Source organism: Solanum tuberosum, unplaced genomic scaffold (assembly GCF_000226075.1).
Source record: "Solanum tuberosum cultivar DM 1-3 516 R44 unplaced genomic scaffold, SolTub_3.0 scf00258, whole genome shotgun sequence".
Lineage (NCBI taxonomy): Eukaryota > Viridiplantae > Streptophyta > Magnoliopsida > Solanales > Solanaceae > Solanum > Solanum tuberosum.
Window position 1 is genome coordinate 631,585 of NW_006239179.1, and position 12,930 is coordinate 644,514.

The 12,930-nt window shown below is 34.3% G+C and overlaps 1 protein-coding gene across 2 annotated transcripts in view; it reads right to left on the minus strand.

The window, feature by feature from the left end:
- Positions 1-2,904: 2,904 nt before the first annotated feature.
- The window catches only part of LOC102604219 (light-inducible protein CPRF2-like), a 14,083-nt gene continuing 4,057 nt past the window's right edge, over positions 2,905-12,930 (minus strand). Inside the window, exons 3-7 of one of the 2 annotated variants that reach the window (XM_006357667.2) lie at positions 7,910-8,120; positions 4,194-4,269; positions 3,994-4,119; positions 3,299-3,518; positions 2,905-3,203 (exon numbers count right to left, since the gene is read on the minus strand). In XM_006357667.2, coding sequence (XP_006357729.1) covers positions 3,193-3,203; positions 3,299-3,518; positions 3,994-4,119; positions 4,194-4,269; positions 7,910-8,120 — 644 coding nt within the window. In that variant the 3' untranslated portion in view covers positions 2,905-3,192. Of the gene's footprint in view, positions 3,519-3,993; positions 4,120-4,193; positions 4,270-7,909; positions 8,121-12,930 lie in introns of both variants that reach the window. The other variant, XM_015313571.1, reaches the window with a different exon arrangement.

The window sequence follows — 12,930 nt, forward strand, 5'->3', positions numbered from 1 at the left end:
CAAGCTCAACAAGCTTCTTGGGTGGTACAGAAGATACTAAATGCTGCAAAATATTTACAAGAGATAGGATTTACTGAGGAGGATATGAATAATATGACACAGTACAACATAAGTAAAGTGTATTGGCAGATGAGAGGTACAAAGGAGAAGGTAGAATGGAGATCACTAGTGTGGACAAATTTTGTACCCCTAAGTGGTTGTTCATCATGTATTTGGCAGTGAAAAGAGGACTTGCAACCCAAGATAGATTGGCAAAGTGGGGAATCATTCAAGTACTAACCTGTCCTTTATGCCAATCAGTAGACGAAGATCATGATCACATATTTTTTCAATGTGCATATGCAACAGAGGTGTGGAGAAGTATACTACATTGGCAGGGAATAGCAAGAAATGCAATGAACTAGACTAATGAGATAAATTGGGCAGTTCACTACATGAAAGGGAGAAGCAGCAAGTCCCTTGTGTATCGAATGGCAATGGCAAACACAGTTTATCATTTATGGCTAGAGAGCAATTCTAGAATTTTTCAACAAAAACAGCAGTCAGTAAGCTACTTGATCAGGCATATAATTCAGGAGATACATGGAAGAGGCATTAGGTATCCAAGAATAGCTACTAGATTAAGCACTTTAAATTCTTACCCACAGAGATAACTAGCAGATTTGAGAACTTTGTTTAGCAAGGATGGAGCTTATGTCCATACCGGCTATTTTTATGTTTTGTAACATTTACTTGGTAAATAAAATGTTTACTTACCAAAAAAAAAGCATGTATTATATGTGTCTTGTAAATTATTTTGATTTGTATCACAAAGAAAAAGAGTGATATTTGCAATGTGTATTACAAATGTATTATGCTTATATTATAAAATGTATTATAAGTGTGTTACCTAACTTTTTTGGTTGATATCACTAAAAAAGGGAGTGAAGTTTGCAACATGTATTATAAATGTATTGGTCATCATTTTATTACAAATTTAATACAATTATGAAACATATCTAATACAACTTTAATACAATTGCGATACATTTATCTAAACTTCATCTTTTTCGAGTTTCAATCTAATATTTCTCCTAAAATCAATTCTAAACTTGACCAAACCCTCTTAGATTTGTAGGAACAATCTATCCGAACCAATCACAAATTCATCAAACTCAAATAATGAATTCAAAGTTTAAGGCTTTATAATGCCCATCAATGGTGAAATCTTGTTGTTGTAATTTTAGAGATTTGAAATTTATGTTTGAGCACATGAATTTGTATAAATTTTCGGTCTTTTTTTCCTCTTCTCATCATGTTTTGGATGAAAATCGTGAAATATGAGCAAAAATTAATTTGAGGATAGTTCTTTAAATGAAAAATCAAAAGAAGAAGAAGAGGAGGAGGAGAAAAGATCATGAGTTTGAGAGAAAATGACATAGAAAGAGGAAAAGATGTGACATATAGAGATAGATATGGGGCCTTTTTGAAATTACCATACAATTTTTAATTCCAAAAATTGCTATATTTAGTTAAGAAAAATAATATTGTTACAGATGGTAAATATTTTCTTAATATATCATATATATATATATATATATATGATTTACCTTGATCTTTTTCTTATATAGAAATGTGTATAGGAATTGTTTATAAAATTAATCGTCATGTTTACCTCACTATCTAGAAAATTCTCATTCTTAGTCCAAACTTTAAGAAATATAAAATGTTTCTTAATAACGACATTTTTTTCAAATTATCCTATCAATAATTGGGCATGATCAAATCCAATTTTGATCGATTAAGTAATGTTAGTATAAGAATTTCTACTCTGAAGTAGTTGGTTGCCCAAACATCTATCCAACCTTTTAAAAATGTAATCTTCATTGTTTTGTCCATTCCACCATGTGAATTTACTTCCTATGATACCTCAAATAAATTCAATTTTTTTTATAAAAAAAAAGCATATAATAGAAAGAACGAGTTTCAATCATCCACATACCAAAACAATAACAAATCCATCTTGTAATTATGGTGATCGTCATTGTTAACCACCATTGTTTTCAAGCTTTTCCAACAAAACTCATATATTTTTATGTTTTTCAACCATTATGAATTTATCGCTTCAAGTAAAGTAAAACAAACTCAATTTAAATCCAAAATCAACTGATGAAAAATATCTAGTAATCTCAAACTCCAAATAAGAGGAGAAGCAACATGTTTGAAGTTACATAATATTAGATATCATTTAAGAATAAATAAATAAGTGAATACAGGTTAAACAAAGGCGACCAAGTTGGGTGCCTCCCAAAACATTTACCTAAATGTAACCTAAAGCCATGAATATTGTGATGGTAAAGATTCTTAAACCATGTGATGAAGTACCTATAAAGATATGACACCTATACTAAACTCAACCCTAAAAGTTAGTTTATGAGGGGAAGATTGATCAAATCCACGTAAGCAAACCATCAGTCCATTCCCTAACTAATGTGGGACTTTGACCCACTCTAACACCCACCCCTCTTCACACCCAGATCCAACTGTAGTGTGAACCAGGGCATTAAAGTGGGTCGAAATCTCACATTAGTTGAAAAATGAGTTGATGGTCTGCTTATATGCCCTCATGAGCTAGCTTTTAAAGTTAAGTTAGATCAATGTATCATATATTTACATTATATCAAAATCAGGTTCATCCCATTTGAGCTCCCGATCTACACTTCAGTTGGACATAGATGTGAAAGAGGTGTTAGAGTAGGTCAAAGTCCTACATTAATTTGAGAATCAACTAGTGGTCTACTTATATGAACTTAGACAATCCTCTTCTCATAAGCTAGTTTTAGGATTGAATTAGACCCAAGTGTCATATTTTTATGGTATGAAGGTGAAAAGAGAGGAGTTTGAATAAAACGACGAAAGGAAGAATAGGCCAGGAAACAGATAATTAAATTAATATAACAGTGTAACCGAAAAAGCATTGGCACACAGAATAGTCTTCTTCTTATTTGCTTTTTTTTTCCTTCAGATAAACTCGATATGCTTGGAAGATTAATTATTTCGAAGTCATATGATATGTAAGATTTACAGATCTCTGTGAAATCTTCCTTGCAGTTGTTAACTTTTCTGCTCATTAAGTCACTCTACTACTCTCCCTTGCCTTGGTTTCCACAAGTACTTGCTTCTCCGCGGATGCGCTTCTGCAGATGCTCCAAGCTAGCCTCTCACTGCATTGAAGATGTTCTGTCAATCGTGTTGGCCTCGATTGCTTCTGTTGCGGAGTTCTGATGTACATTTCCTATAGGAGGGATATCTAACATACCGTTTTGCATTCTAGAATCATGGTTGGGCATATGACCATTTTCAGGCGCTGGATAGTAGGGACGTTTCAGGTCATCATGTTCAGGAACAGCAGCGTCTGCTGATGAGTCGAAAGGACTACCAGTGAAAGATGGCATCATTATTGTCGATATCTCAGACATAGCTTGGAATAGAGGATTCAACCCAGTAACTCTTTTAACAGTTTCTTCAGCCATCTTCACCTGCACATCAGTACATGAAGGAATATTTTATGGGTTTCTAACCACAAGACTTCAACAATGAGGAAAGAGTGGAACAGAAGGATGATAGAACAAATAACTAAAATTCTTTCTCCCCAAGTAAAATCGCAACATATGAGATCTATCTACTACAGGTATGGAGGATTCTTCTGAGCCACTTTTCTTCTATATTAGGTTTCCCAAAGTAGGTTAAGCTTGTGTCCAGGTATAATTTAAATACAGCCTTTGATTAAGAAGCACATTGGCCATTTCAGCATCTAAAAACATGGAATGACATACAAAGAGGAGTAGCAAAAATATAACAGGAATTTTGAATTCGTTTAACTTCTGATCAATTGATAAAATTAACCATACCATGAAGACATCCTTGTCTACTATATTAACCTCACTTTTCTCCCACAAAAACAAAAAGAATTTTGTTGAACCTGCTTTCTCCAAACACTAGAAGTAGCCTTACCTTTGCTCTCAATGTCTCAACATCTGCTTTCAATACTCTATTGTCAACTGCTGCTTCATTGTATTTCTGGCTTATGTCAGTCAAGCGTTTCAATAAAGAGGAGTTTTCTACTCGTACTTGAGAGACCTAGCATGAACAATTTTTCATTAAACAAATAGTTGAAAGTATATATTAACTGAAATCATGACCCAGAAACATACCTGTGTCTCTAGTTCTGTCAGATGGGCCTGTTTTCTTCTTCTCGAGCGTCTAGCTGATTCTCTATTGGATAGCATTCTGTCAATGAGTTGGTACAAAATATTAGGATAATAACCAGTTATACTCGCCAAAAATGCAACATACCAACAATAAGCTTAATCTCTTGGATGCCCAATGAATTTGTTACCATCGACATGATTTTAGTTATAAAATTATTACTAAACAAAATCAAGTCCAATCAACTTATATTCACAAGTCCACCTCTAACCATATCATATTCTGAGGACTTCAAATATTCATTCTGCCTAAAACAGACTAGTAATCTTGTCATAAATGACACCTTCATCATCGAAGCTCTTTCCTTCAGAAGCAAATCAGAAAGATCCATTTGTCCAGAGGCACCAGCAATTGGTAGTTTGATTCTGTTTTCTCTGAGATGGATAGAACCAGTCCTTCAAACCAAAAACATCCTCATTGAACTTTGAGCTTTTAGGCCTTTGGCAAGGCCAAATTATCTCTGTATCCCTTTAACTCAAAAGTCTTCCACTTGAACTGTAGACTCAGGTACTTATGGACCCGGTGCATCGCATTTCTATACAATAACTGAGGATGCAACGATAAGGACAATTTACCAATCAGAAAAATAGTGAAAGACAATGTGACAATGTTACCACATCATCTGAGGACGCAAATGACAAGAACAACTTGCCTAGCAGAAAAATGTAAAGGTAAATGTAACAACACCGCGATATCTTACCTTCATCTCATTCACTATATAAAGCAATTCACTGGTAATAACATGTCTTGAATTGAAGTTATTGCAAATGTATCATAGAGAATTTATTTTCACACAGTAACATCATGCTCTTCAATGCCTCATAAATTAACAATTTATTTTAACAGATAAATAATGATTATATTGATAGAGAAAATATCTAGCACTAAGTTGGTGCTAGCGCTTACAAAATCAGGACTCCTACAGAACAAAAAGAAGGATTCTTACTATACAAGTTCCTATACACAACTTCAACAACTCTAGTCTCCAACAATTTATATTTTGGAGATGGTAAAATTATTGGTAACTAAATATATTAATTAGAAAGCTCAAAGCATATTGGCATTAACCAAAATATATAAATCACTTGTTAGCTATGGAAAGAAATCAGCCAAGAGGAGAAAATCAAAAGATTTTGGATAATTCTGATTACTCATAGTGCTATAGCAAGACAAAATCACCTAATGTACTTGACAATATTATAAATTTATACATATATAGTGTATCGCATTTAATATATAGAAAGTTAGGAAAATAAGTCAAATCTCCAAATCAAGAGGTTGAGGTCTGACCTCAATCGCAGAATATGCATCAAGACACATTATAACTACACATTGCATGGGTCGATACGCATTATGCCTACTAGAGAATATAATCTCATTCGTTCCCCTAACTTACTTTTATCAGTGTCAGTGATAGCCAAGTAGAGATTGTAGAGTGCTTTCATCGTTGGTGTTCTTTCCGATCTCTAGGCATTTCACTGCTCCACCAGGAAGTCCTTCTACTCCTAGTACTCCAACTTGGTAGTTTCCACCACCTGTTAGGGGTTGAGCACCAAGGTTTGCCAGTGAACTTAAATTCCACTTGTAGACGCTTCAACACTCGATCATTCCAAATAACGCTTACATGTATTACCATAACTACTGGCACAGAGTTAGCCAATGCTTATTTCTAGATACTGTCATTGCTTCTTCTCCGGGAAAAGAAGTTCACGGCCCTTGGGCCCTCTACCTTCACACGACATTGCTCTGTAAAGCTTTTGCCCATTGCAGAAAATTCCTCAATGTTGCCTCCCGTAGGAGTCTGGGATATCCTAACTAATGAGCGCCTAAAGCAGCATCGAGTGATCCCCCTCTCTGCCACTGATACCCTAGGAATTACTTATTGTGCCAACTTTCTTCACTGCCCCGCCCTACAACCAGATATTTTTCTTGGCACTAGTTGAATTACTTGAAACCCTAAGAAAGAATTTGATCATCTCTCGCTTTACTTTATTAGTAAAGCAAAGATTTCTCTCCAATATAAAAACATAAAAAGAATTTTCTTCATGTATCTATCTATCTATACTACCTTAAAAGCATGAACTCTCTAACTTGAATGTTAAATTATTATTATATCCCGAACTAAAAACACTCAATTTAGTATATCTTCTATTTTATTTTTATTTATTTATTTATATAATATAAAAAACAGACAACCTCTTCACATTGAAGGATTGTGACTATTCTGATAAGTTGTGACTTTTTCCGAAGGGTAGTGACTTTTTCGATAATTTAGGACTTTCCCAAAGAGTGGTCACTTTTCTATCTATCTATCTATACTACCTTAAAAGCATGAACTCTCTAACTTGATGTTAAATTATTATACCCCCAACTAAAAACACTCAATTTAGTATATCTTCTATTTTATTTTTATTTATTTATTTATATATATAATATTAAAAACAGACAACCTCTTCACATTGAAGGATTGTGACTATTCTGACAAGTTGTGACTTTTCCGAAGGGTTGTGACTTTTCCAAAGAGTGGTCACTTTTCTAAAGGATTGTGACTTTTCTGAAAGATTGTGACTTTTTTAATAAGGCACAATAAGCATACTAGCATTTGATGGTTATAAATAGAGGGATTTCCTCTAATTTTTAAACTACAAATTTTCTAAGTTTTTTACGCTTCTTCTTCCTAGAAAACCTCAAGCGTGATTTGTAGTCATTGAGTGAATTCGAATTTCAGCGAGGAATGAGATGTCACACAAGTAAGGTTTGGTGAACAAATTGTACCAATCATAATCTCTGAGCACACTAGGCTGCAAGCATGGTTACAAAGATTAGCATTGAGAAGATGATGAGTTGTTATTTAATTTCATGTATTCAAAGTTGTTAAGTTTTTTTCTCTCCAATTTTCGATATGTTTTTCAAGAAAATGCTAATAATTTCTTTTCCAAATTGTAATGTTTACATAATTTATGGACTAGTTATAACATTAGCACTTTTATTTGCAAATTCTTTTGTTTAATCATAGCTTAAAAATATGAAGGAAAAAAAACATTTGTTCTTTATTACTTTCTATCCTTAAAATATCTTGAATTATTCGTGGGTTCACTCAAATGTGGTTTCTACTTATTCATTATTCTGATCCAATGATATTAAGAAAAGGTACTAAAAGCAAGTTTTCTCCTCCCCAAATTCAGATTTCATTTCTAGAAAATAAAGGATATTCATAATTTGAAAACAATTTTCAGAAGTTAGTGCTTTTGCGATGAATAATAAATATCAGTCCAATAAGCAAATCATTCATTAATTTGTACTTGTATTTTCCTCTAAAGATTTTCATCACATGCATACTTCAATATTGTATCATTTTAAAAGATTAATACTAGTTAGTAGAGATACACATGCAATGCACGTGTTCGAAAACTAGTAAATACAAATATATCAAGTATACACATTGTTAAATATTTTATACAAAAGTGAAGCACCAAAAGGATTTTCCTAATTTGTTATATTTACGTAGGTAGTACGGAAGAACTAATTAGAAAGTTGGATAGAGTTGTTCCCTTAAAATCTAATATCTAATTATTAGAGACTATTAACTGGTAGAATATTAGAAAAAAAGAGTAGGCTACGACCAAGAGAAAATCTAAAACGAAGTTGCAAACTGTATTACCTCCTCACACGTTTCACATCAGTTGGATCCGTTGATTGAGTTGTTTCTGCTTCTCCTTCAGCTTCATCATCATCTGATTGCTCTCCGGATGAACCGCTTGTTGTGGACCTTACCTGGATACCAGGTTTCTTCTGCATTGCAGGCAAGGGAGGTATTCCAATTGGCTCACCAGCATCCTTATCTTGAACTTTTGCCAATTCTTGCCCAGATCCTGCCAAAAAAGAAAAGGAAACTGAAGAATGACATACAACCTCGTTCAACATAAGTCAAACAGTTACATGTATTGGCTCTTTTTTTTTTTTTTTTTTGATGACAAGGAAAACCCGCAGCCGTTACCCTTTGGATGCGCAGGGTAAAACCCCCGCTCCTATGCAATAGCTCGCAAACCACATAGGAGAGGTAACCCGCACTAGGCAAGTCCAGTGTGACGAGCTCGACCCAGAAGGCAAACCCCTTGCTTTCGTTGGCAAGGGGTTTCGAACTTGAGACCTCCAACATGGAAGTTCCAAGCCCAAACCACTGGGCCACCCCGAAGGGTACATGTATCGGCTCTTTCCCTAGAATTAAATGGATATCTATGTTCATTAAACATCTTATTTATTTTCTGCGCTTGTGCTTTGGTGCTGATGAGATGCTTGTATCCTTAGATAAAGAACCCTTGAATTGTACTTCTGGTCCTTTAATTATTGCAAAGTTCAAATTTTGTTTTTGTTATATTTAATTAAGTATATTTGAAATTTTAATTTTAATTATATTGCTATGTGCTTTTGGTCCCTCCCTCAGCTGTTGGAATTCACAGATCTATCGGGTTCTTATTGGATGAACCATAATTTGAGGAAAATATAACATTTGGCTCATTTTCCATTATATTTGGAGGAAAATAAGTTTTATTTTAACAACTTTATATGTACAATATAAGAATATAACACTCACTCAACAATCACGTAACATATGATAGTTAAGTGAATCTATTAATAGAGGGATCAAAAGTGCATGTTTCAATTAGTTGAACTTAATTATGCCAACCAAAATAAGAGAGTATCAAAAATGGGACCCCAAAGGCACAATATTTCCTAAGAACTAGGTCATATGAACTCATAAGTAGTTAAGCACAAAGCGGAACAGAAAACAACCTCATTAGTTAGGAGCCAAGTGAAACGTTCCACTTTGTGTGGCACTTTGGCTTCCAAATGTGCTTCCAAGACCACATAATAATTTGAGCTCTAGTTTGGTTTGTCAGCTAGTATCCCTCTTTCACTTCATATATGCATTTGCTATGTCCATTCCACCATAAACAATTCTCTCCTCACTCTATTCCTAGAAAGTTCTCCAAAAACTTGTACAATTTAGCAACTCTGGGAATTTCCCAATCATTTAAATGTCATTCCAGGACCAAATCCCGGCTTTGTTCTGTCCACATTTCAGCGGCTGTTTTAGTTGATGTTGAGCCAAAGGAAAGATGTCAGGACATAAGCCTTGTAAACTATCAAGACCTATCCATTTATCTAACCAAAACAGAGTCGTGTGTTGCAATTGTGTACCTTGATAGTAGATTGTGACTTTTAAGGAATGGCAACCCAGAAGTCCAGAAGAGCCTAATGTATCTCCAAAGACTAACACCCTAAGGGGTAGTGACTTCTTTAGTTAAACAATTGTCCAGCTCCCCATACTTGTTTTTTATGACATTTCTACTATATTAGAAGCATGGGTAAAGCTGTTGGTATCAACATGTCTGTTCTTAGTCATTAAAATTTTAGTGAAGGACAATTTTGACTTTTCACTTAAACTCTCTGTATATGTGTCGTCCATCTAAGGTAATTGAAAAGTCAGCTAAGGTACCACTTTTCCATTTTTCTTATTCTTATATCTAAAAAAATCTTCCACCACTTGTTCTGTTCCATAGCCAAAGATACTGCCAACCACTGACCGCCGACTGCCGACAGCCGACCATCGACAATTCTAGGTTTCTTTTACTTTCTCAGCTTGGCTATTTTTCTTCTCAATTTTCCTTTATCTTTGATTTAATTTGATTTGCAAGAATTAGTTAGTTGTTCTTGTGGAGCTCGATTTTGAAATCTCCCCCAGAGAAGAAGCCTAGGGCTAAAAATAAGCTCCTAAAGGACTCACGTTGTTGTTGTCTTCTTCTCAGATTGCTCTACTCGGGTTTTTGTTTCGCCTTTCTGGTTAGTTGTTTCTTCCAATTATTGGAGCGTAAGTTGTTTTGGTAGTAAATATTGTAGATCATGAATATTGGTAGTTTTGACTTAGATAACACCTTCAAATATTCTTCAACTTTTGGAGCCTAAGTTGTTCCCTTTAGCTGATATTATGGTCTACAGAAATTTGTACTTTTAACGTATTAGTTACGTTAAAATTCTTTCTTTAGGATAACGAAATATAGTTGTGCTTGCACCAAGTCCTTCAATTTTCTTTAGCTCTGAACAATTATTATATTTTTCTAGATTTTGTTCATCAAATACCTACACTGATGGACATTGGTGGAGCTAGGATTTTTAATAAGGGGGTTCAAAATCTAAAGAAGTAAACCCACGAACTAATCGAAGGGGATTATGGTCTACAGAAATTCGTACTTTTAACGTATTAGTTACGTTAAAATTCTTTCTTTAGGATAACGAAATATAGTTGTGCTTGCACCAAGTCCTTCAATTTTCTTTAGCTCGGAACAATTATTATATTTTTCTAGATTTTGTTCATCAAATACCTACACTGATGGACATTGGTGGAGCTAGGATTTTTAACAAGGGGGTTCAAAATCTAAAGAAGTAAACCCACGAACTAATCGAAGGGGATTCGACATCTACTATATTTACATAAAAAATAATTTTAGCCATGTATAAATAGTAATACTTTCTGCCGAAGGGGGTTCAAATGAACCCCTGACAGTATGCTAGCCACCCCTGCTGATGGAGATGGAGTCTTGTACTAATATTAGGAACTTCTATACAACATACAATATATTCCAATTATGAAGAACATATAACAAAAAACATAGTACACATAACATATGGAACTCTAATTGTTGCAATTACATATAATCACAAATACCTGAAACTTAGTATCTCTACACTACTAGCTTGAACAAAATATACTATAGTATATACTACTAGAAACAACATAGGCCTTGTCATCCTTGGTAAAACCTTTGCAGATCATATAAAGGATAAAAGGGAAGGAAATGAACTCTATATAAGAACTGCTTTGCCCAAAATTCATACTGTTGCAACAAAATATAACAAGATGAGGTAATTACATATACCATTCTTTCGCGCAAGTGTCATACCCCAACATATGAAAGTTAATTGTGGTTGAAGGGGCAAATGATTTCGTAATTTCTCGCCCCCGCTAGCTAACATAAAAAGAGATTCTAGACACTGTTTAATAGAAATCCATATTAACTTGTTGTGACCTTAGCTCATAGAAATGTCTTAGTTACTTACTATTCAGCTTTGTTGGTAAAATTGTGAATTTCTTACTAAAAGAAATTTACAATGCTTGCACTCCATTTCTCCAAGCTTCCTTGACTGTATATTAACTTAACAGTATAAAGAATTATCTCAAATCTAGATTATTTTCATCTGTTTATGTTAATAATTACTTCACATGCTTCAGTTGTGCACCCTCTTTACTTAATTAAATGATAGGTAATTTGTGTACTTCTATTCGATTGTTTAAGTTACTGCCACATTACTAAAATCTCACATTTGATTTCCCAAAAAGTTTTTGCAGCAACGTAAACCTCATCTTGCTATCTTTTTGCCCATGCACTGCCTTCTATGAAAAGCTGGACAAAAAGATCCATGCCACCCAATGCTTTAACAAGGTACGTCACAATCAACCATACATCATTCTTACTATGCTGTCTATCTACAACTTAAAAACACTTCTCCTTTCAACTGCAGGGTATTTTGTCAACTACAGCGTCACACCAAGATGACTACCGCCGCCATCTATTTTGCCACTTTTGTACAAATATGTAAATACATAAATAGCATTCTGTAAATGCGTATAAGCAGTGCAATGTGTAAACAACATATGTGTATATATTGCTAATCTTTTACCAATTGTTAACATAGCAATATTTGTGATAGTTATCGCCTAATATATAGTGGGTCCAGCGTGCACGGGTAACCATGTCTAGTTACATCATAAAGCTTGGGCCTCTTGTGGGTATCTCCATAGCCATTTCACCTTAAGAGCTTTGCTTTGCTTTGGTTCTTAAGGTTCTTGATGCATAATGCACCTTGACTCTTACTTTTGACAATTTTCTTTCATTTGAGCAGGTGGTAGCCTTTCGTCTCTTTGTTGCCTTGCCACAAAAAATTTCTCCTCATTTTATCCAACCTTAAACCACCATCTGAGGTATATGGAATAGGGACAACATGTACGTTGGTATATGTGCCTCAGAACATTTTCTCTCTCTCTTTCTATCAACCATCTATGTGGTACTTTTCCCTATTCACAACAGGCACTATAGTTAAAAAGTGGGTTTTTCAAATTTCCTTTGAGATGTGCAGTCGCACACTTGGGAAAACCGCACATCACCTAATTCCCTTAAATTGGTTTATTTTCTTATTTTGGCCTTTGTTTCGGCTTGGAGTTTTTCCTAAATGGGGCCTAATGTGGTATTTACTATATATGGCCATTTACTAGTAATTTAGTTACATTATGGCTGAATTTAGACTTGGGAGATTTAAAAAACTTCTGTGTATCTTGAAGAACTTCTTAGATTACCATTAAAATAGAGTCAATCCTTTGAATCTTTTATTCTATGGGTTTTAGCTGGTATTTAATGGAGGTGATAAGTTTCATACACTAACATCTGCCTTAGTTAACCAAGACAGGGTTATTGATCATCTCGATTTCTCTTCCACCCATTCCATTTTTTTTCTCTTCTACTATTGTTTGAGGTTTTCCTTATTTATTGTAATTGTGCGTAACCCGGCTGTTATAACTTTTTTTTTTTTTTTTTTTTTTTTAAAACCAAAAAAACCCAAAATAAG